This window comes from Eumetopias jubatus, unplaced genomic scaffold (genome assembly GCF_037043125.1).
Source record: "Eumetopias jubatus isolate StellerSeaLion01/CBP00866 unplaced genomic scaffold, mEumJub1_p1.0 scaffold_1, whole genome shotgun sequence".
In the NCBI taxonomy this organism is placed as follows: Eukaryota; Metazoa; Chordata; class Mammalia; order Carnivora; family Otariidae; genus Eumetopias; species Eumetopias jubatus.
In genome coordinates, this window is record NW_028274807.1 from 111997904 (window position 1) to 112021315 (window position 23412).

The 23412-nt window shown below is 39.6% G+C and overlaps 1 protein-coding gene across 1 annotated transcript in view; it reads left to right on the top strand.

Moving 5' to 3' along the window:
• The window catches only part of WWTR1 (WW domain containing transcription regulator 1), a 130350-nt gene extending 119690 nt beyond the window's left edge, over positions 1 to 10660 (top strand). Inside the window, exons 5-7 of the mRNA XM_088020984.1 lie at positions 3802 to 3935; positions 5072 to 5184; positions 9709 to 10660. Coding sequence (XP_087877110.1) covers positions 3802 to 3935; positions 5072 to 5184; positions 9709 to 9893 — 432 coding nt within the window. The 3' untranslated portion in view covers positions 9894 to 10660. The remainder of the gene's footprint in view (positions 1 to 3801; positions 3936 to 5071; positions 5185 to 9708) is intronic.
• The last annotated feature ends 12752 nt before the right edge of the window (positions 10661 to 23412 follow it).

Consider the following 23412-nt stretch of genomic DNA (forward strand, 5'->3'; position numbering starts at 1 on the left):
ATACAGAACATGAGATGATAATATTACTTAGTTCACATTTATTAAATGATTGCGTGGGGGAGGTGCTGTCATTATCCCCACTTTATAAATGAGGAACAGAGGGGGCGCCTGGGTGGCTCAGTTGGTTAAGCATCTGCCTTTGGCTCAGGTCATGATCTCAGGGTCGTGGGATCAAGCCCCGAGTTGGGTTTCTCCCTCTCCCTCTGCCCTTCCCCCCTGCTTGTGCTTTCTTTCTCCATCACTCTTTCTCAAATAAATAAAAAATCTTAAAATAATTGCAGAACAGAGAAGTTAACTGGCTGGGAGATGGCAGAGCCAGGGTTCACATCCAGGCATCTGGCCCCGGATTCCCTGATTCTGACCACTCTGCCCTCCTGCTTATCTTTGTCTTAGGAGCAGGAAAGCGAGCAGTGGGATCATCACACGAGGATGGAGTTTGTGCCTGGCTAATTGAGATGTATACATAGGCTGTTATCTTCAACCACAAATATAATTAAAATGAGGATTGAATGCTCTTAGTGTATTTTTTCTTTTATCACTAATCACCACTTAAAATACTCCTATTTGAATTCCAGGAATACTTTTCACTTGTTCATTGAACAAGTATTTATTGAGTACCTACTGTATGCCTAGACTGTTGGAGGCAGCAAGGATATAGTTTGTGAACATGACACATAAGATTCCTTCCTTTGTGGAATTTCCTAACTTTCTAATGGAAGGCACAGACAGAAATGCTTAAGTTTCTATGAAGAAAATTTAATGCAGTCTCTGAGGAGATAGCGTTTGTAGGAGGCAGACATTAAATGAGGTATGAATTCGGGAAGATCCGAGGTGTATGTTCCAAGCAGAGGGAACACTTGTGCAGATGCCGGCAGTGGGAGGAGCAGCAGGAAAGGGGTGAGTGAGGAGAACATGTCAGAGATGAAGGAGGGGAGGTGGACAGGGCTGTCACATAGGGTTTTATGGCCACTATCCAGATGGGTGCAGCCAGGGGGCCACCATGATCTTCCTGTTGGTGGCTGTGTGGAATGATTTGTAGCCCAAGAATAATCTTGGAGAGAGTGTTGCTCTCTATGATAACTTTCTAACTCACACTAGTCTGATTTATATTCCAAGGTTATTATTCAGGTACATTCAACACCCTTTCTGTATCCTTTCTCATTTGTTAGTCATTAAAAGGTGGGAAATGATAATGTGAGCCCCCTCCAGAGAGAACATAGCATTGCCTCTTCTCTGACATGGGGTCAAGCCTTCAAAGTAGTTGGGGGAAATAACGATGCTGAGGAATGGAACTTCAGCTATCTTTAATTTAAAATAGCAGGAACAGATGTGAATTGGCAGATGGCACAGTGAAACATTTTCCCCAATATGGTGTAGGTTCTTTCAGCTTTGGTTATTCTAGTCTTTTGAATTTTATTTATATATTTAACCACACACAAGCTTTCTCTTAAAAATACATGTTGTATCTATTTGAAATATGCCAGGAGTAATTTAAATGAAGAGGAAAGTTTAGAACTATATATTTTATAGTTCATTTCTGATATTTTTACTTATAATTTTAAACATTTTACTTTCATCTTATGACAAAAAATTAATATATAGTGTGTGTGTGTGTGTGTGTGTATACATCTGTATCTTTTTATACAGTGAAGTTCCAGAAATAATTCTCATTATATTTAAATTCAGACTACCTGGATATTAGAAATTCAGTTAGTATTCTTAAGACTTACGGTGAAAAAATTTTGTCAGATATAAGGAAATGCAGCAATCTCTTCCACTTTTATGTTTAAAAGAGCATCTGTTTAGAGGAGCATAGGAGAAGGGAGGGAAGAATAAGACAAGACGAAACCAGAGAGGGAGACAAACCGTAAGAGACTCTTCATCATAGGAAACAAACTGAGGGCTGCTGGAGGGGACGGGTGTGGGGGGGATGGGGTTACTGGGTGATGGACATTAAGGAGGCCACGTGATCCAATGAGCACTGGGTATTACATAAGACTAATGAATCATTGAACTCTACCTCTGAAACCAATAATACGCTATATGTTAATTAATTGAATTTAAATAAAGTAAAGGAAACAAAAAAAAGATCATCTATTCAGAATGGTTATAAAATGGATTGTGCTAGTTAAAGTTAATTTTTTATGTAATGAAGGTTATTGCCCAAAGGATCTCTGCAGTTACAGTTTATAAAGAACTAGAAATTACATCACTGACTAGATGTTTTCAGACTGTGGTTTGTGTACGTGTGTGTGCTTGGTGGACTCCAGGCTTTTCCCACCGGTTCAGTCCCTGTCGTTCTTCTGTATGAGGCCTTCAGGTGACCTTTGGTTGGAGAGTAAGGTTTCCACACTGACTGCCATATAAAAACATCTATCAGGAAATAATTTAATTTTTCTAGACTTATTCAGAAGGTACTTTGAAGATTGAAATTATGGACTAAAATCACCTCTAAAAAAAATCCCGTTGTTGTTGTTGTTGTTTGCTTTTTATGGATAACTGAAGAAAATTTCTTAAGTATTCTGGTTATTTGCAACTTGGATGAAGAGAAGTGAGCCAGAAGCCCTTCCTGGACAGGATGTTTATTTCATTATAAATTAACAATGCAGTTTCTTATCAATCAGGAGTCTCACGTTTTGTAAGAGTCATACTACCTAACTCCTCATAACAGTACAATGAACTCTAGTAACCGAAAGTTTTTATTGCCGATGACTTCACTAGACTTGTCTAGACAGCAGTTACTCTCTAAAATCATAGCATGTTAGGGCTGGAAGAGATCTAACAGAGATACCGTAATTTAAATGGCCTAAATATTCTGTTTGCCACTGTAGCCATGGTTTTGGGGTTTGAGGGATGGGAAGACCAATGACTTCAAGCTGGAAAGTGGGAAACTGATAGGCATAAATATAGGAAAGGCCTAACTTGGGTTTTGGATGCAAGTATAAACATACAAAAGTATTCTTCTCTGGAAAGAGCAGCAGATTTGAAAGGAATTTGATGTCTGCTCATGTTTGTCAAAATGAGAGAGGCTCCCTGGAGGTTTTACCTAGAGAAAGTAATTGCAGTCAAATTCATAACCTTTTGGATTGACTCTCCTTGGTAAAGTCATGCCAGCCAAAACAAAATAATTCTAGTGTTCTAATTTTTGCTAATGAAATCCATATGCTATCAGTTTGTTGTTAGTGGGATTTGGATTGGCTCTGCATGGTTCCCCACCCTTCAGCCATTTTAATCAGGTCAACAAAATGACTAGCCAAATAGAAAAACCAATGGACCAACAAACTTTTTCACTGGTTGTTTTGTTCTCCTGACTATTGACATAGAACTGCCAGCTATGATCTGATGGAGAGCCTGACTCTGTAATTCGCCGGCTTTATGGGCCTGTTAGTGGCAAAGAGCAGAATGTACTTGCTAGGCCAAAGGAGTTCAACTGCTTTGATAGATTTAGATTTGGTCTGAGCACCTGGGATAAAAATGTCTTTGAAGAAAGTGTCTTGACACCTTTATGTGACTTGGGTATTTAAACACTTGGATGGGTGGGACAGTTGCTACCTAAGTGTCCTGAGGTAGATACTCGCTGAGCTTCTCATTAACTTTGTGAATGTCAGAAAGTGACTTATGCCTGGAAGACTTTCTCCGGAGAAAGGACAGTAATGATTTCCTGATGATTTTGACTGATTGGGAACACACATGAAGTGCTTTGTGTTTGGTGAAAAGGTTTCATGTGAAATACACTTTGCTCTGATCCTTGTGACAATGAGTGAATAACTTGCCCTCCCTGTGACTGTCATATTTCTATAGGAAGCCGCCCTCTGTAGACAGCTCCCCATGGAAGCCGAGACTCTGGCCACCGTTCAGGCTGCTGTCAACCCGCCAGCCATGACCCCAGACATGAGATCCATCACTAATAATAGCTCTGATCCTTTCCTCAATGGGTAAGTTAACATTTTGGAGCAACTGACTTATTTTTGCTTGCTTTCTTACGTGGTCTAGAGTATAATGGGCCTTTGTTTATATTGGGGAAAGGTGGGGAGCTGGGAGGTTGGGGTGGGGATCAAGGGAAGCTGTCCATTTCCTGATGTTGGTAATTGTACTACGATTGTGTAAGATGTCCTTGGGAAAGCTGGGTGAATGGCACACGGGAACTCCATACACTTTTCACATCTTCTCTGTGGGTCTAAAATTGTTTTACAATAAAAAATGTAATTAAAACAAAGAGATATTTTTAAAATATGAAACATCTGAGCAAGAAGGAAAAGATAATTTCGCCAGAAATATGTTCATCAGTAGAAGTAGTCAAACCTTAATTGTAGCTTTTTAAATCCTAATGAAGGGCAGTTGTCTATTTCCTGTGTCTTTTCTGCCCTTGTAGAAGCTTGTAGCAAACAAATAAATACAATTATGAAAGTTAGTAAAAAAGAGAGGTAAAAACAAACAGTAACTGAAATAATGAAGAAAGGGAATTTTTTAAATTGTTGATTTAGAAGTATTACAAATACACAGAAAAATAATAAAGAATAACATAAGATTTACCCAGGTATCCAACACCATACTTCCATAGATCTTGTTTTGGTGTTTTTTAGAGTATTATAGTTAATATTTAAACCATCCCCACCACCACTGAAATGTTTCTCTTTTTCCCTCCCTAGTGGGAGCCACTGTTCAGAAATTGGTGTGTGTCCATCACACACATTTTTATACTTCTGATTACTTGTTAATGTGTGCATTCATAAGCAATATTCAATACTGTTTTCTTTTTTTAAAAAATTTACATAAATGGTATCATAGTCTATATGCAGCACAGTTTTCAAATTATTATTTTGAGACAAAAAGGAAATCAGCATCAATTTACTATGAATGGCCAGTTTTATTTGCCTGGTCTTTACATCTTGCTGACATTGGTATGCATGTTGGAAAATTAAAGAGAGGTACAAAGTCAGCCTCCCTCCATTCCCTGGAAAGTTGGGCAGCATGACAGAAGTAGACCAGTTTAGGGGTTTCATGACTGTTTTGATTTTGGAATTTCTTGATGTGGGCTCGCATTGAAGTCTCTCTGTCCTTCGCTCCCCAGAGGGCCCTATCATTCGAGGGAGCAGAGCACAGACAGCGGCCTGGGGTTAGGCTGCTACAGTGTCCCCACGACTCCGGAGGACTTCCTCAGCAATGTGGACGAGATGGACACAGGTGGGAGCAAAGCCTGCAAGTCCTTGCAGTGTGTTTGCCTTTTTATATCATCCCTTTGGTCATCACAGTTCTAAGTCCAACCAGAAACACTTCATCTCAACAATAACAGAAAATGACACCTGAAAAGCCACCCAAACCCCAGGCACTATTAATAAATTCTAGTCCCTTCTCCTTAGTTTATACAAATACAGTTTTATACACAGGCACAGGATTTTAAATTCTTTCTCTCCTCCCTCCCTCCCTCCCTCTCCCTCTCTCCCTCTCTCTCTCTCTCTTTCTTTCTTTCCTCTGTCCTTGCTTCATATAGCCCCTGCTCACTGTTGGATTCCTGCCATTGTCTCCTGCCATTCTTTCACAGTGGAATATTTATGCTGTTCTCCTTTCAGTTATAATGTATGGGCCACTTTTTCTCTTGAGAAGTGGGACGGGTTTATAGTTCTACCCACATCTAATTTTTTTTCATGTCATTCGCTGCATTTGGGAAGCAATTGGCAGCGGGCATTTGGAAAGTTAAGCCACTCAGAAGATCTAAATTGTCAGCTCCCAAGCAAGTCCCAACATGATAACGATGTCTTCCCTCAGCAGTTAAAGAGGAGTCAGGGTACTTTTGACCTAGTTCCCAGCCTGCCCCCCTTTAGGCCAGGCCCCGGCTGTCTTCTGGTCCTCTCTCCTCTTCAAGTAGTGAGGCCTCCAGTTGCAAAGCCAGATTGGGTCTTCTTAGCCACAGCCAGATTTAATTACAAAGTCCTAAACTCCCAGAGGATAGTCTAGAACCAAGAATAAATGATGACTGAGGGGTCCACTATTTGGAAGTATTCATGCAACTTTCTCCTGTCATCACTGATGACAGAAAATTAATTGTCCTGTGATGAAAAGAAGTCGTTTTGGGGCACCTGGGTGGCTCAGTCGTTAAGCGTCTGCCTCCGGCTCAGGTCATGATCCCAGGGTCCTGGGATCGAGCCCCGCATCGGGCTCCCTGCTCAGCGGGAGGCCTGCTTCTCCCTCTCCCACTCCCCCTGCTTGTGCTCTCTCTCTTTCTCTCTCTCTCAGTCAAATAAATGAATAAAATCTTTAAAAAAAGAAAAGAAAAGACGTCCTTTCCCCGATGCCACTGTCCACAGTGCCTGTGTGTGTTACACTGTGTTCTTGGATGACTGTCATCTTTATCATAGTCTCTGAAGCTAAACGACTGATCAGACCAGAGTCAAGAGTCAGTCAGGCGTCTTAGGAGCGCAGTAGATTGGAGCAGCTGCTTTGGGGTCTCTCTGCAGGTCGTCATTGATGTGTTTAGAGGATAGCACAGACTGTCTTGTGAGGAGTCACACGGGAATAGTTTGAAGTGTTTGTTTTGTTATTCGCCGATTTATTACTTCAGTTTCCTCCCTCCCTCCCGCCTCCCTCCCTCACTTTCTTCATCGCTCTCTTTATTTTTTGGTGTGAGATTTATTTTGTCCTCTTTGGAACAGCCTTATGAAATGGCTCCTTCCTATATTTAATAATTGTTTGCTTTCATCTTTTGAACATTGGGAAGCCAGTGAAGATAAAAAACAAAAGTTAAATAAAGAAAGACTCAGGAGATCTAAATCTAAGCCTGACCATTAAAAAAAAAAAAAAAAAGATGGATTCTATTCTATGGCTTTTTTTTTTTTTTAAGATTTTATTTATTTATTTATCAGAGAGAGAGAGCACAAGCAGAGTGGGGCAGAGGGAAAGGGAGAAGCAGTCTCCCCGCTGAGCAGGGAGCCCGATGTGGGACTCCATCCCAGGACCCTGGGATCATGACCTGAGCTGAAGGCAGACGCTTAGCCAACTGAGCCACCCAGGTGTCCCTATGGCTTTTAAAAATAGCCTCAAAGTAGGGAATATTTTGAAGCCAAAATGTAGAATTAAGTGGTATTCTGGAAGGAACATAGTCTTTGTAGACAGGCAACCTAAATTGAATCTCTGTTTCTCCACTTCTTGGTAGTGACTTTGGGAAAGTGATAGAACCTGCCAAGGCCTTGGATTTCTCATCTATAAGTGGGAGTAACATGCTTACTTCATGGAGTTGTGGGGAGTCATGAGATCACAGAGTTTGGCCCAAAGTTCTCTTCCCCCACTTCTGGGAGGCTGAAGTAATGGACAAATTGAACTTGATAAATGCTAGGCTTCCAAGTTAACCTGGTTAAGGGACTGTCAGCCTGTGGAGTTTAGGGTCATTCTGTGAAGTCTTTCTTCACAGAAGTAGGCATGAACCTTCTCAAGGAAAGAAAAGTAACACAGTAATAAGATGAGGAAAAGCTGGGGGGTGGGCACAGCTCCAGTGTGGCTAGAAAAGGTCTATTAGATTCACTGACCACATGCTGAATGGAAACAAGCCAGCTAAGCACACTCCCTTTGCAAATCACACATGGAAACAACAGCTGGATGTGGTGTGGACTAGAGTAAAGGGAATAGCAAGAGCAAAGGTTGGGAAGTCATCCACTCTTCCAGAATATTCTGTAATAATCATGCCCTTTTAAGAATTGCCTGGATTTTTATCTCTCCTGCTTTTTAATGGATAAAACTGTTAAAGACCAAAAAGATCACTATGCTATTGCAAAGTTGATCCAAAGAGAGTTATTTTAAGATTGTTAACCTTAACGAAGAATCTTATAACTAGTCTCCTCATGCTTTCCATGTCTGAGGAGAAAGGATAAGAGAAATTCTTTAAAATAGATTTTGTTTGGCTAAAAAAAAAAAAAGGCGTTCTTGAGTTATTAGAAAATGTGTATGGGAAATCAATAGAGATGAATGGTTCTAACTGGAGATGAGGAAAAAAGACACCCAGCACTTGAGATCATATAGTTTTTCAGGGCAGATACTTTTTTTCATTCTCATTTCCATCTGTTACATTCTAGTGGGTAGTGAAAGTTATTTGGGATTTCCTCAACATCAAACCTGATGTTGAGGTCATGTCGAACTTGATTTAATTTTCCAAATTACTGCCTTTTGCAATGAAAATCCTCTAAAATACTGCCAAGAGTCACTGATACCGTATGGGTTACAGAAGAGCCATTAAGCTTTGCTATCACCAAAATGCAAGTTTGATTATGTTTCCCTCATCACTTGGAAAGATGTAATTTTTCTCCTTGGAAAATGCATTTGGTTAAAGTGAATTTTCTCTGCTTTTGTTCAGAATAATGAAATTTGTATGCACAATTTCAGGAAGGCTACCATACTTAAAAGACACAAAAGCTAATTTAACAAGTTTCTTGGAAATGATTTCTAGGGTGGAAGCTGGCCTTAGTAACCAGTGCTCCTCAGTCTCTGAGGTATATTTTAAACCTTCAGGAAATTGATCAGGGCTATTTGAATTAGACAGTTGTTCTGATATTGGGTAATCAAGAATGATTGAATTCCTAGGTTTTTCTTTCTCTTAGCACAATCAACATTTATTGTATTTTTGTATTTATATAAGTTTGTATGTATGAGTGATACCCAGAACTGCGGGTGTGTGGCAGACAGTCTATGGTGCTTTACTCCAGTATGTGAAGAAGGTACCTATAATCCCAATTTCAGATGGGTACACTGAGGGTCAGATGAGTTACGTGTGTCTAAGGTCACACAGCTAAAAAGCCCAGTCCACTGGCACAAAGGTCAGTTATGTTTTCTCCTACACTATTATTCATAAAGAACATATATTCTTCATGTCATATCCCAGACACCTCATTTTCCTAGAACAGCATTTTCTCACCTGTGTTCTGTGGACTCCAGTTCCATTAGGATATAAATTCTGCCAGAATAGGATTGGATGATTAACTGGATTGAGGTAATAGTGGCCTAAACAAAATAAAACGGATCTCATTACAACAAGGCTTCTTAAAACCTTCATATGCTCACATACATTGTGACTCATACACATTGTAAGAAAAGTAGATAGTTGTGGGGTGCCAGGTGTGTGTGTGTGTGTGTGTGTGTGTGTGTGTGTAGGGTGATCTGCAGAATTCCCTTTATAAAATACTTTGAAAATGATCCCTAGAGCCATCAATGAAGATAGCTTTTTAATAACATGGTTAAAGGAAACTCCTCACTACTGTCTTTGAACATAAAGAGGGATGACATAGGTAAATATAAGCTTCACAGTGAAATCCTAAGAGAATAGCTCTGTATGATAAGGTATTTATTACAGGGAAGGACTCTCTACTCTTTCACAAAATAGCTCTTCATGCATCCGTCATGGGAAGGCGCAGATCACAGGTCGTTACCACAGTGCCTTCGCATGCTTCTTTCCTATCTCCTGGGCTTCTCCATTCTGGGCCCTGTCTACCCAGGACAAAATAAAGATTCACCCGGCATCTCTGCATCTCTTAAGAGTGAGCATCACCAACTCAGTTTCAGGAACATGGTAGCTGAAATTGTTCACAGAGATGAACTATTTTAGACCAGCAGCAATAGAATATTCTGTTTAAATGGAAGCACTGTGGAAATGAAGGTGAGCATTGGGTCAACTCTTCAAGAGTTTAACAAACGGAATTAAAATGGTCATCTTCTGTTCTGTTCTAGGGGAAAACGCAGGACAGACACCCATGAACATCAATCCTCAGCAGACCCGCTTCCCTGATTTTCTTGATTGTCTCCCGGGAACAAATGTTGACCTAGGAACTTTGGAATCCGAAGATCTGATCCCCCTCTTCAATGATGTAGAGTCTGCGCTGAACAAAAGCGAGCCCTTTCTAACCTGGCTGTAATCACTACCATTGTAACTTGGATGCAGCCATGACCTGACATTTCCTGGGCCTCTTGGCAAAAAACAATGGAGCAGAGTCAGTCTGCAGGTGTACCACATTCTGCCTCCATGACTCCATGCTCCCTCCTTCCCATGTGGCCAGTTTCATCATTGCCTGGATTCGATTGACAGTAACTTAAGTTAAACAGATAAATGCTCTTATTTCCAGTTTCTGCAGGCCTGCATTCCCGTGATTTGCTATGCAGCGTTCTTCTGCAGAACTGAGGATGCAGAATTGCTTCTCTATTTTTCTCTCTGCTGCCCCATGACTAAGCTTGATGGGTGTTAGTTGAAATTTATGCATCAAATTGATTATAAACCATAAAAGCTGACCACAGGCAGTGACTCGTGACAGGTGGCTCGGTCCAGGAAATGTACACAAAATTAGACCTGATTGACGGTTTCAAAAACTGTGTTGGTGACAGTAGTACCGGATGCTTTAAAAAAATATTTAACGCGAGCTTTAAAAATCATTGTATGGATAGTACATCTCTGCTGTATGGAATACAATGTAGTTTTGAGTCCATGCTGGTTCTGATGGTTCTTTTTACTCTTATCTGCAAAGGCACATGTGGTCCTATTGTAGTTTGTCCTTCATCATTACTTTACTGCGTAGCGTCTAGACAACTCGTCCTTCCAGCAGGAGAGGGGCAGGAATGTGAGTCACAGTTCCTACCCTACAGATCTTATGAAAGAGACCAGTTTGGTACTAATTGTGAGCATTTATTAAACAAAACTTTTTTTTTTAATTACAAGTTGGATTTTTTTTAATTGCAGCTTAGAATTTGATGTTTATTTTATAAAGCACTATAATTTTGTAGCTGATGACAAAGGGCAGCCAAATGTTTTGATAAATCAGTGGTGACTGTATTTTTTTTTGTCTTTTGAAACCGTTCTGAAAACATCAGGACGACCTAGCTTTCAACCCGACAGCACACACAGTAAACTGTTGCTTTTTTAATGCTGAAGCCTTATCAGCTTTGCTTTCCAGATTTCAAGTGTTTAAAAGAATCTTATCTATGAAACTGTTTGAAGGATGAAGCAGATCTCTGACTGACGTGTAAAAAAAAAAAAAAAATCCCTCTGAAGGGTGTACGGTGGAGACTTGTGTTTCTGAATTCAGTAAAATTGATTCCTAAGTATATTATCTTAACCCTGTTTGCTACAGTTGGTATAAAAAGGCATGAAATATGTACTCAATACCTCTTATGTAACCAAAAACATTTTTTATTAGCTTTTAAGGACTGAGAGAGAGCATCAGGTTCACCTGGCGTGCACTCTGCCTGCATTACCCATGAAGTCCTCAATCGTTGAATATTTTGAACTGACATTATTTATAATCTATGAATTTAATATCTTTTTTGAAAGACATTAATAATTCAGGTCTCTGAGAGGAACCTTCCATTCCCAAGGGGGCTTATCTATTGGGGATCTTAAATAAGTTCCTTTTCCATCTACCAGAATAGAGACAGGCAGAATACATTTTCCCTGGTTGGAAAGAAGGCAAGTGAAAAGGTCAGAGGTGAAGTAGTAAAGTCACGGTCGATAGTGGAAGGATACTAGTTGGGAAATGGAGACAGACAAGTGCTAGTGCCCCAAAAGCAAGATGAGCAGGATGGTAGGGGAGGTGCCCAAAAGAACAAAGCAACGATTTTCTACCACAGCTTTTATACCAAAAGACTCTTGTTGTAGAAGAAAGGGCTTCGGTGCACTTTACGGGAAGGAGGAGGGGCAGGGCTGGTGTCGCCCTGTCCAAGCTGACACTGAGCGTGTCTGTGGGCAAGAGCATAAGCCTGCTGTGCTTCCAACACAATGAAGTGATTTCTTTTTCCTGAAGGACCCATGGTATATGTTCTGATTCCTTCTCTCTCTCTAAGCGCCCTGAGAGAGATCGGGGTTGATGTTTTGTGTTTGCTACTAAATTGAAGGGAGCACTATTTCTTTTTCTCTTTTTGTGAGCAATAATTGCAAATAGAGTTGTACATTCTTTCTAAGAAAAACAAAAAACAAGGGACCTAATAACAAAACTGAGCAGTGTTACTGTATTTTTTAAAAAAATATTTTTATAGACTCCTTTTCAGGTTATTAAGTGTAAAAGAAACAGATACCCCTCTTTTTTAAAGTAGTTAAAACATCGGTGATTTGTATTATGAATTTTTAGAAGTAATTTCCTAGTAAGCTTGTGGCATTATAAAACACTAGAAGATATTTTTTTAGTGAAATTAGTTGAAACATTTATTAATGAACATAACAAATATTTTCCAGAATGAAATATGAACCATGACTACGTGTTTACTAATAGACAAAGCCAGATGTAATTTTTTTGTTATGTTTTTAAGGCCATAAAATACGGCCTTTGTTAAAGAACACTAAAGCTAGAAATCTGAAAGTAAGAACAACTTTTGAAAGGGTTTTTCCTATTATTGTAAGTGTAAAAACCCCTGCCGAATTCATGATAAGGTGCTATTTATATTTCTTATTATAAAAGAACTGCCAGGATATCTTGTCTTTTCAATCCTAAATCAGTAAATTTCAACATTTCATCTGATAACTTTGCCATGGAAAAGGCATATTAAAAATTGAAATGGAAAAACAATTTCAGAGATCTTTCTTGCAAGGTATCGATATCCTGACAGAACACATTTTCTTGAAGTAAATATATTGTCAAAACCTGTTTGCAATTCTACTAAGTCCAAGTAATTGTTAGTGTTTCACCAGAGTATTTAGGATGTGAGATGCCATTTCTTTCACTGATTGCACAACATGCAGGAAGCAAAGTAAAACAGTTAATGTGCGGGGCAGGCGGGGGGGTGGGGGTTGCTCTTGACCCCGGCGTGGTAGAAAAGCTCTCTGTAGAAGGTGAGAGAAGTGTTGCTAATTATAAGTTGTGTTCTTAACGACAAAATTAGAAAGTAACTTCTGAAAGTACAACTTTTATGAAAAAAAATAAGCTGTTAAAAAAAGGAAATTGTAGATTAATTTAATTGGGAAAATGGGCGATTGACAGAGACCGTTTCCCTAACATACTACATCATTTATGTGCTAGTACTTTAACTTTTTAAAAAATTTACTTCTACGTTTTGTAATATGACATATGTGTGTTTATTTTTAATTTAGAATGCTCTGCCTGCAGAAGGTATGCAGCCAAATCAATCATATCAAACCATTTTACCTGGAGTTTGGTACTGGTTTTTACTTCTCTGATTCTGTATAAGAAAAATAAATACAATTGAATTTCCACTTGGAGCCTTTGTCTTTTCGTTATTTGCGTGTGTTCCTTTTACTCAAGGCTTTGGGTGGTACCAAAGAAGGGCTTATGTAACTCTCCTGGCAGACAATGAAAGAAAGACAGTTTTGTAGGCCAACGTCGTTTGGCCTCACATGTCTGGTCTTCAATATCCTAAATATCCACAGACTCCTGGTTTCCTCTTTATTTGAAGCAACCCACTGAGTTTTTTTTTTTTTTTTAGTGTGTGTATATATATAATTTACATCTTATATATATGACATATATAATATATATAATTTTTTTTAATCACACTGTCCTCCCAACACCCTCACAGATTTGACTGAGATGCCAGAACTATAGGATTCTCGGTCTTTCCTGTGTTAACATTATAGCGTGGCTTCTTGTTATCTAAACTAAGAACAGCTTGTTCATTCTGAGTGTGGGCTTGTGACTATATTTTCTCTGTCGCGTGAGTCCCCTGATTCTCACTGTTGTCCTATCTTTGTCCACAGAAACATTAGGTGAGAGCACTAGTTAAAGAGTGTTTTCAAGCAGGAGCTAAACAACAGAAGAGATGCTGGTGGGAATAGCTTACCAACATTCCTGAGCCTTAAGTCTCATGCATTTGTTTTTAAAAAAAATTTTTTTTTAATTCCAGGATAATTAATGTACAGTGTTACATTAATTTCAGGTATACAGTGTAGTAGTGATGGAACAATTCTCTTTTAACTCAGTACTCATCACGATAAGTGTACTCTTAATCCCCATCACCTGTTTAACCCATTGTCCCCCCCCCACCTCCCCTCTGGTAACCATCAGTTTGTTCTCTAGTTAAGTCTGTTTTTTTGTTTGCCTCTTTTTTCTTTGTTTTGTTTCTTAATTTCCACATACAAATGAAATCATATGGTGTCTTTCTCTGGCTTATTTCACTTGGCATTATACCCTCTAGGTCCATCCATGTTGTAGCAAATGTCAAGATTTCATTCTTTTTTATGGCTGAGTAATATTCTAGTGTATGTGTATACCACCATTTCTTTATCCATTTCATCCGTGGACACTTGGGCTGCTTACATTATTTGGCTGTTGTAAATCATGCTGTAATAAACATGGGGGTGCATGCATCTTTTCAAATTAGTTTTCATAATTCTTTGGGTAAATATTCAGTAGTGGGATTACTGGATCATAGGGTAGTTCTATTTTTTGTTTTTTGAGGAACCTTCATAGTGTTTTCCACAGTGGCTGCACCAGTTTGCATTCCCATCAACAGTGCACGAGGCTTCCTTTTTCTCCACATGTTCACCAACACTTGTTTTTGTGTTGTTGATTTTAGGCATTCTGACAGGTGTGAGGTGATATCTCATTGTGGTTTTGATTGGCATTTCCCTGATAATGAGTGATGTTGGGCATCTTTTCATGTGGCTGTTGGCCATCTGTATGTTTTCTTTGGAGAAATGTGTGTTCATGTCTTCTACCCATTTTAGTTGGATTATTCATTTTTTTGCTGTTCAGTTGTATAAGTTCTTTCTATATTTTGAATACTAACCCCTTACCAGATGTATCATTTGCAGATAACTTCTCCCATGCAGTAGCTTGTCTTACTTTTGTTGATTGTTGTCTTTGCTGTGCAGAAGCTTTTTATTTTGATGTAGCCTCATGCATTCTTTTTAAAAACCGTATTTCATCAGCACTGCCAATGTAACATGCACTGCTTGTTGAAAATGTTATAAATACCAACATGTATAAGGTAAAAAGTGGAACTTCTCTATCCCCCAAGTCTCACACTTTAAAAAAATATATAAGATTTTTTTCCTAGAAGTTGGATTTTTTTAACAAGAAAAATAATGATACATGCTATTTTTAAGCTTTCATTTTTTCTCTCTATTTTTTTTTAAAGATTTTATTTATCTGACAGAGACACAGCGAGAGAGGGAACACAAACAGGGGGAGTGGGAGAGGGAGAAGCAGGCTTCCTGCGGGGCAGGGAGCCCGATGCGGGGCTCGATCCCAGGACCCCGGGATCACGACCTGAGCCGAAGGCAGATGCTTAACGACTGAGCCACCCAGGCGCCCTCATTTTTTCTCTTAATAATAATAATGATATTACTAATAGTTACTGATCATTTACTATGTGCCAAGCACCACGCAAAAACACTTGATATGTATTATCTAATTTAATCTGCATAGTGACCCTATCATTTCAATATTATCCTTACTTTATAGATGAAGAATTTAAGAGGTTAAATCTTTTTCATGAGGTTACACAGTAAGCAACAAATATATCCAATATTTCATGGGCATCTTTCCATGCCAGGACATAGAGTTGTATATCTGGATTATTTTGAACAACTAATGTTTTATATGGATGTCCCCTATTGCTAGCCAGTTTTTAGTTTTTGCCTTTATAGATAGTGCTACAGTAACCAGCCCATTTTCGTGTGAATATGGCTGGAGGATAAATTCCAAGAAAAAATCATTACATCATGCGATTTTAAATTTTGATAGATTCTGTTAAATATTTTTGAAAGGAAGGACGGTACCAATTTATACTTCCAATAACAACAAATGCAAAGGACTGTCTCATCATTGCCAATCTGGAGCTGAATACTGCCTCTTTGTTTTGTTTTGTTTTGAAGATTGAGGAGTTTTCCTACAAACATGCAATTTCAAAAATAAAAATAAATCCGATTTGAATAAACATTAACATTTTGGGGTTTTTTTTCCCCCACTGTACATTCCATAAAATATTTGGGAAGATATGTAGAATATATGAAGTTCAAAAATTGAATGAAAAATGTATTTCCTATCAATAAATATACAAATTAGTCTCTTCTGTTTTTCTTCCAGCTTTATCAAGATATAATTGACATACAGTGTAGTGATTTTATGTATATATATATATATATATATATATATATATATATATATATATATACTGGAAAATGATTACCACAATAAGGTTAGTTAATACATGTATCTCCTCACATAGCTACTTTTTTTTTTGTGTGGTGAGAACTTTTGACTAACTCTTAAGTCTGTATAGATAGAAAATACCTTACTGTTACAGCCTGTATTTCCTTTTTTCCCCCAGTTTGTATTTCTTGAATTAATAGTGAAATTGATATTTTCATAATACTGTTGTCTATAGTGAGTGATGTCAGTTCTCCACCCAGATAGCCTTAGATTCCTTTTTACTGTTTTGTGCACCCCATCTCCCACGCTGCTGTGTTTTTGCTTCCAACAGCTAATATCTGTGACTCTTTTAAAAAGGATCGCAGTCACTTTGGTCCCACATGTGCAGAGAGCTAGCTGCATAGGAATTTACATTCTACAACATGACCTTTAGCCAGTGGCAGGTGGGTATGTAACTTACATTTCAAAGTCTCCTGTGGGATTAGGCACAGACTACCTTCTACATGACTTGGCCTGAGAGCACACGCTTGCTTTGTTTCCTCCCTTTCCCTGTCCTGTTTACCTCACTCTCTTACCAGTTTCCCTTGTAAATACTCAATTCCTTGAAAAATCCTTTCTTAAATAGTACTTCTTTAGTAAGTCACTTGTACATGAGCCCTTGATCAGGGTCTGCTTCTGAGAACCAGACCTAAGCTAGTATCTGGAATATACAACAAACTTGCATGTTAATGAGAAAAACAGTCCTATAGAAATACGGGCCAAGGATATGAATTGAAAATGTATAGGACAGGGAACTGCGTGCCAAATAGCTTGCCAACTTCATTACTAATCAGGAAAATGGAAATTAGATAGTAGTGATCTACCATTTCATTTCTATCAAACTGCAAAATGAAAAAGACTGAGGACACCACGTGTTAGCTAGGATATGGGGAAACGGGAACCCTTAATGCACTGTTGGGGGCAGCATAAGTTGATAAAGGCACAAAGCGGGCCACTTGGTCTGTTTTGCTGACCACTATATCCCCATTGTATTTCCCAAGTAAGTGAGTAGTTTCAGAAGGGACAGACAGGGAAGAAGGGCTGGCTGCAAAATAGGGGATGAGGAACTTCCCAGATGATTTGGTTGAGTAAACAAATCTGTCACCAATCAATGGGGTGACAGGCATTGCCGCCAAACTAGCTCACAGCTGGGACTTGTACATTTATAGTGTATCCAAGTCCCCCCCCCCTTTTTTTCTTTTAGGATTGCAATCTTGAAAATTCGTGTATTTGTATTTTCAATTAAAAAATGATAGCTGCCGAATTTAGGATTTTTTTCCCTTAGGACAGAGGTTTTTTAAAATTACAATCAATATTGTGTGGATATCAAAGGTCCTGGATATAAAATTTACTTATCTTCCATTGAGGGCACATATGAAGGTATTGTACATGTAAGGTTAAAATCTACAGAATTTCTGCTATCTGCCTTGTTGCCCAGAAGAGTTTAATATATGCAATGGATTAAAATGAATATAAAATTAAGATCAGACACATTATGTCATGTTAGAAAGACTTTTTGGACGAGTTTCTGGTCACTAGAGCTAGATGGGCTGTGAATTCTGGCCCTAAAACAGAATGGGTTTATTCCAGGTATGCCTCAGAAGGTCTGGTACATTAGGGTCCTCAAAGCAGAACTCCTTAGAACTTTCTCTGGAATGCCCCCAAATTTCAAGATTCACCAAAACAATTAGCCAATGCATTTTATTTTTTCACTGACTTGGATGGCTTTGAGAAACTGATCAAAACTTTAGGTGTTGTTCACAGTAAGTTGCTCCCGTACACGTTTTACAGTTAATTCCAGATGGCTCATAGACTCACTGAAACTCTTCCATTGACCTTAGAATTTGCAATTCTTTCCTATAGGCTGTCCTTTGAAATAGGTCCCTTGTAGTAACTTAAAAGTGTGAGATGATAAAGCCTTAACTGTAGTTCACAGAGATGTATAAGTTGTGTTTAGAAATAATAATTTACGGGGGTCACAGAGTTTACCATCAAGTTTTATATGTCCTATATGGACCCTTCTGCTTGTAAGACAATAGGTCATATTAGAAATTGAACAAAGTGATGCATACCTCCTATGTTTGCAGTTTGAGGACCAGAAATAGGGTGACGAAGTGTCCTGGTTTGCTTGGGACAGAAGGGTTTCCCAAGACTCAGGACTTTCAGTATTAAAATTGGGGAAGTCGCAGGGAACTGGGAAAGTTGGAAAGTATGCATCATGTACTCATTGGCAGGACCGGCTACATAATTTGTGGGACCCAGTGCAGAATGAAAACATGGGGCCTTGCTCAAATGGATTAAGAATTGACATTAGAGCATTAAACTGTGGGGCTTCTGTGAGGGTGGGGCCCTCTGTAATTGCATAGGACATGTCCTGAAGCCAGCCCCATTCATTGCAATCCTGCTGATCAAAGGATTTCCTGTGCTAGTATATCTCTGTAAGAATAAGAAAGAAGAGGGGCACCTGGGTGGCTCAGTCAGTTAAGTGTCCGCCTTCAGCTCAGGTCATGATCCCAGGGTCCTGAGATCGAGCCCCACATGGGGTTCCCTGCTCCGCAGGAGGCCTGCTTCCCCCTCTCCCACTCCCCCTGCTTGTGTTCCCTCTCTCGCTGTGTCTCTCTGTCAAATAAATAAATAAAATACTTAAAAAAAAAAAAGAATAAGAAAGAAGAGGCTGACATAAAAAAAAAAGAGTAATTACAAAATTGGGAGCTCAGTGTAGGGAATGAAGAAGAGGAGTGAACAACCTCAAATAAGACATGGAGTGTGAGCCTTAGCTTTGAGGAATTTCCCAGGCATTTCAGGGAAACAGCATACATGAAAGCCCCAAATTTTGAGTGCTGAGAAGGTCCACGTCTTTGGAGGGAGAGTGTAGGAAGGCCATGAGGCAGGAGGTGAGTAAATAAATAAAACAGATGGAGATAATCCTCGAAGGGGCTCGAATGCTCTGTTCCAGAGTTGGACTTTAGCCTGTATAATGGAAGCCATGGAGAGATTTCCAATAGTAGAATGACCTAAGGAAAACAGGCAGAAAAGTGAAGATGAACTGGAATGGAGAGAAGTTGGTGGCCCCCTCTGAGGACAAGGGACTATTTGGTGCCGTGAGGCTAGGAAGAAATTGATATCATGGCCTCTGCCTCCAAGAAGATAATATCCTACTATGTATTTAGCATCGAGTGTGTGCCAACAGAGTTGACGAGCGAGAGAGATTGCTTGGGGCTTGCTGGTGAGGAAGTAAGATGGGGCAGCAGGCAGAGCATCCTGGGGATGTGGCACTGGTAAAGAAGGCATGGGAGCACAAAACAATATACTTGTTGACGACCCACTGTGTTCCAGGAACTGGGCGTCACTATTTCTTCCGAGGGTGTATCTGTGTGTTTATTGTGGTACCCTGACACTTTTAGAGTCATTTAGGCAGAATTGAAATCTTTATAGTATTGAGTCTTTCTATTCAATTCAATCTGTTTTCTTAACATCCTCAAAGAATGAGAGTTGAAGATGGATAGACAAAAAAACCAAACAAACTCCCCTACAACCTCAGTCTTGGAAGTCAGGCGCTAGGGCCAGCTCTATCAGAAATGACAGATATACACTTGACCCTTGAACAACACATGGAATTGGGGGCGCCAACCCCCAGTGCAGTTAAAAGTCTGCAGAAAACTTTTGACTCCCCCCAAACTTAACTACTAATAGCCTATTGTTGACCAGAAGCCTTCCCAATAGCAAAAACAGCAAATTAACACATATTTCATATGTTATATGTATTCTTAGAATAATGTAAGCTAGAGAAAAGAAAACATTATAAAAAGAAAATCATAAGGAAGAGAAAACACATTTACAGTACTGTACTGTATTTATTAAAAACAAACAGACCATGTATAAGTGGACCCAGGCAGTTCAAACTTGTACTGTTCAAGGGTCAATTGTAATTGTAATCTCTGGAAATCCACTTAACTTTCCTGGGTATCATTTGTTATTTTCCTTAGCTATAAAATGCTCATTTTCTCCTGGCACTAAAATCCTCCCATTCTATAATCTTTCTTAGTGTTTGAACAGATGTTCTACATTGAGGAGATAGGTGGATTTGTGTCATGTACACAAGAACACACTCTTTTTCTTATAGCATTTTTTGAGAATCCAATAGTTATAATAGACTGGAGAATGAGAAACCGATATTTTAACTATGACTCTAATCCCCCAAAGAGGTATAATTTCAGCAAGCACGTTCATCACTGCCCAACCAGGGGGACTGACATTTCCACCATTGAGATTTAGGGACTATTCCAGAAAAAGGTCCCACTCAAGTATCTTACTCGGGTAATGATGATGACTAACTGGGCATAAATGGAGAAAATTAATTTACAGGATTAGCAAGTGATTAATAATCAGTAATCCCGGGGCGCCTGGGTGGCTTAGTTGGTTAAGTGTCTGTCTTCAGCTCAGGTCATGATCCTGGAGTCTGGGATCAAGCTCTGCATCTTGCTCCCTGCTCAGTGGGGAGCCTGCTTCTCCCACTGCCACGGCCCCTGCTCCTTCTCTCTCTCTCAAGTAAATAAATACAATCTTGAAAAAAAAAATCAGTAATCCCTTACACTCTGGGAAGAGAATCCATTTATGGAATTAGCATAGAGTAAAATAAGAGTTTGAGAGAATAAGAGGGAAGCCCCAACGGGGAAGGGTGAGGTCCAGCACATTCCACGCAGCATTGCCAGTCCTGGAGAGGTGGGTGTGTGAGCATTAAGAAAGGGCATGTGTGGGCAGTCTCCTTTACAAATTTGCCGGGGGCTTCATTCCTCCAACCAGTTAAGGAGTTCCATGCTGCAGCTATTAATTAACACAGTGGCCTTAGCCAAGTCTCTTACAGTTTTTCTTTACATGTAAAATTGGCTATTATAAAAAAAGGGGGGGAGCAGTGAGAGAGAGTTGAAGATTCAGAAAACTGACTTATATAGAGTAACCAGTAAATAAATAAATGGTGGTCAATAAATGTTCATTTCCTCCGTTTTTGTGAGCTTTTCCCTCTCTTCTTCCCAGGCCCTATTTTTCTCCACAGCACTTACCACTATGTAACAGTTAAGAGATAATTCACTTCTTCATTGTCTCTTCCCATTAGCCTATCAGTGCCGTGAGAACAGGGATTTTTGTTTCTTTTATGACTAGCACCTTGATCGATGCCCGGTAGACTGTTCAAAAATATTTTAAAAATATTTGTTGAATGGAAGAATATGTTTGTGAGAATATTGTTTTTCACACTGCAACCCTTCCTTTGGACAGTGCCATTTTTGTTGACTTGTTTGCTCACACTTGCGGGTCTTAAATTGATGAGGCTCTTGGAAAATATTTCTTTATGGGGAGATACTTAGAAAGACGGCCAAACCTGTCTTCTGAGAAACTGCCCCCTGGGTGAGCCGGTGCGCTGAGCCGCCACTAGAGGGCAGCAGCTAGCTCTGCCAGGGCGTGGTGACCAGCCCCTCTCTCAATCCCCACCCCGCCCCCCCCAATCACCGTGCAGACTGGCTAAGGGATGGGGTACCACGAGGGGGAATTAGAAAGACAGGAGACTGCAATTTTTGTTTCCTCTTTGCACTCACTTATATATACACGTTGCCAGGAAGATCTGTGGTTTTGGGGTGAGAATGAGGGTTTTTTTTAAAGTACAGAGCAAAAAAAAAAAAAGAAAACAAAAGAAAAAGAAAACAAAAGAAAAATTAAGGCATTCTCAGAATAAGATTCATAGTGGAGTCAGTGGATCACCTGCCTCAGAATATCCTAAGATCTTAGTGTAAAATGTGAATTTCTCTGACTTTCCTGAATCTGAAGGAGGGTGAGGGCTGGGAATTTGCATTTACTTAGCAAGCTTCCGGGTGATTCTGGCTCACTCTAAAGTTTGAGGACCACCACACCTGGTGAGTAGTCTCCAAACTTTTTATCATGAAATGTATATATGTTTGCCTGTTTATTTCCTTATTTATAAGCTATATGCATATATGACTGTTCTAATGTATTGTGTATATAGGAAAACATTCACAAAAATAGAAAATTTGAAAGGATGAAAGATCATATACATTAAAGTTTATGTATGAACTTCCCATGCCACATTCTGAATGAGAGGATAACTCATGCAGATAAAATGTTATTTAACTGATCCTCAGGGTAATTGTTATGGCACAACACTCATTTTCTCAAGTTTATGGCCCCAACGTCAATGAGCATGAGACAGCATGATTATCTGTAGAGGTTTTATTTCTGTTTCAATGGTATCACTGGGCATTCTCCCTCTCCCTCTCCACAAAATTCACATTTGGTTCTCAGGAAAGTTGTCATATTTACCCTCTTCCTCAACCTGATGTCCCAAGTGCAAATTTGGGGTGGGAAACCGAGTATAGACTGGTCAGTATGTTGCTATCTTATAGCCCAGCAATGCGCAGGTAATTCATGCACACACACACACACACACACACCCCTGGGGCTACATTAAGACTGAAAAAGTTGCAAAATCCTCTCCCGTGAAACCCTGCCTACAAAAAGCTTTAAATTTAATGATTTGACTCTACTTCTGGCTCTTAATCTTTCTGGAGTTATGGATCTCTTTGAGAATCTAATGAAATCTGTGAGCTTTCTCCCCAGGGCAGGGAGAAAAATACTCCTCTGACTATATATACCATTTCAGAGCATGTGGAAACTTTTGGAGTTCTCAACGTGTAGACTCTGAGCCAGCAGCTTCAGCATTTCTTGGGAACTTACTTGAGATGCCCCACGCCCAAGCCTTCTGAATCAGAAACTCTGGGGTGGGAACAAGCCCTCCAGGTATTTTTGATGAATACTCAAGTTTGAGAACACTCCAGAGCAGAGGTTCTCAAACCGGCTTCCCTATTAGAATCACCTGGTGATTTTTTTTTGTTTTTGGAAGCCACCAATGCCTGGGCTCCAATCTCCTTTAATTAAATCAGTATTTTTCTGCAAGTGGGGCTTGGACACTGGGATTTTTAAAAGCTCTCCAAAGGAGCTAAGCTCTGTGGATCGAGATGTTAATAACTCAGGCTACTTCTGACGATCCCCTAACTAGAACATGATAGCACTAGAGAAGAACTTAGCCACAGCCTGACTTTCATTTACTGGGGAGGACACTGAGAAGCTTTTCCATGCTGCACAGTTACTGAATGTCTAGGCACCCTGTTCTCCTTCCCCTGTCCCAGGAAGTGCCACACACCGAAATAGTGATCCCAAAACACTCCTGAAGAAGCCTGGCCAGAGAAGACACATGTAGTTAAAAGTGGACTAGATCACAGCATTTTCAGCTACA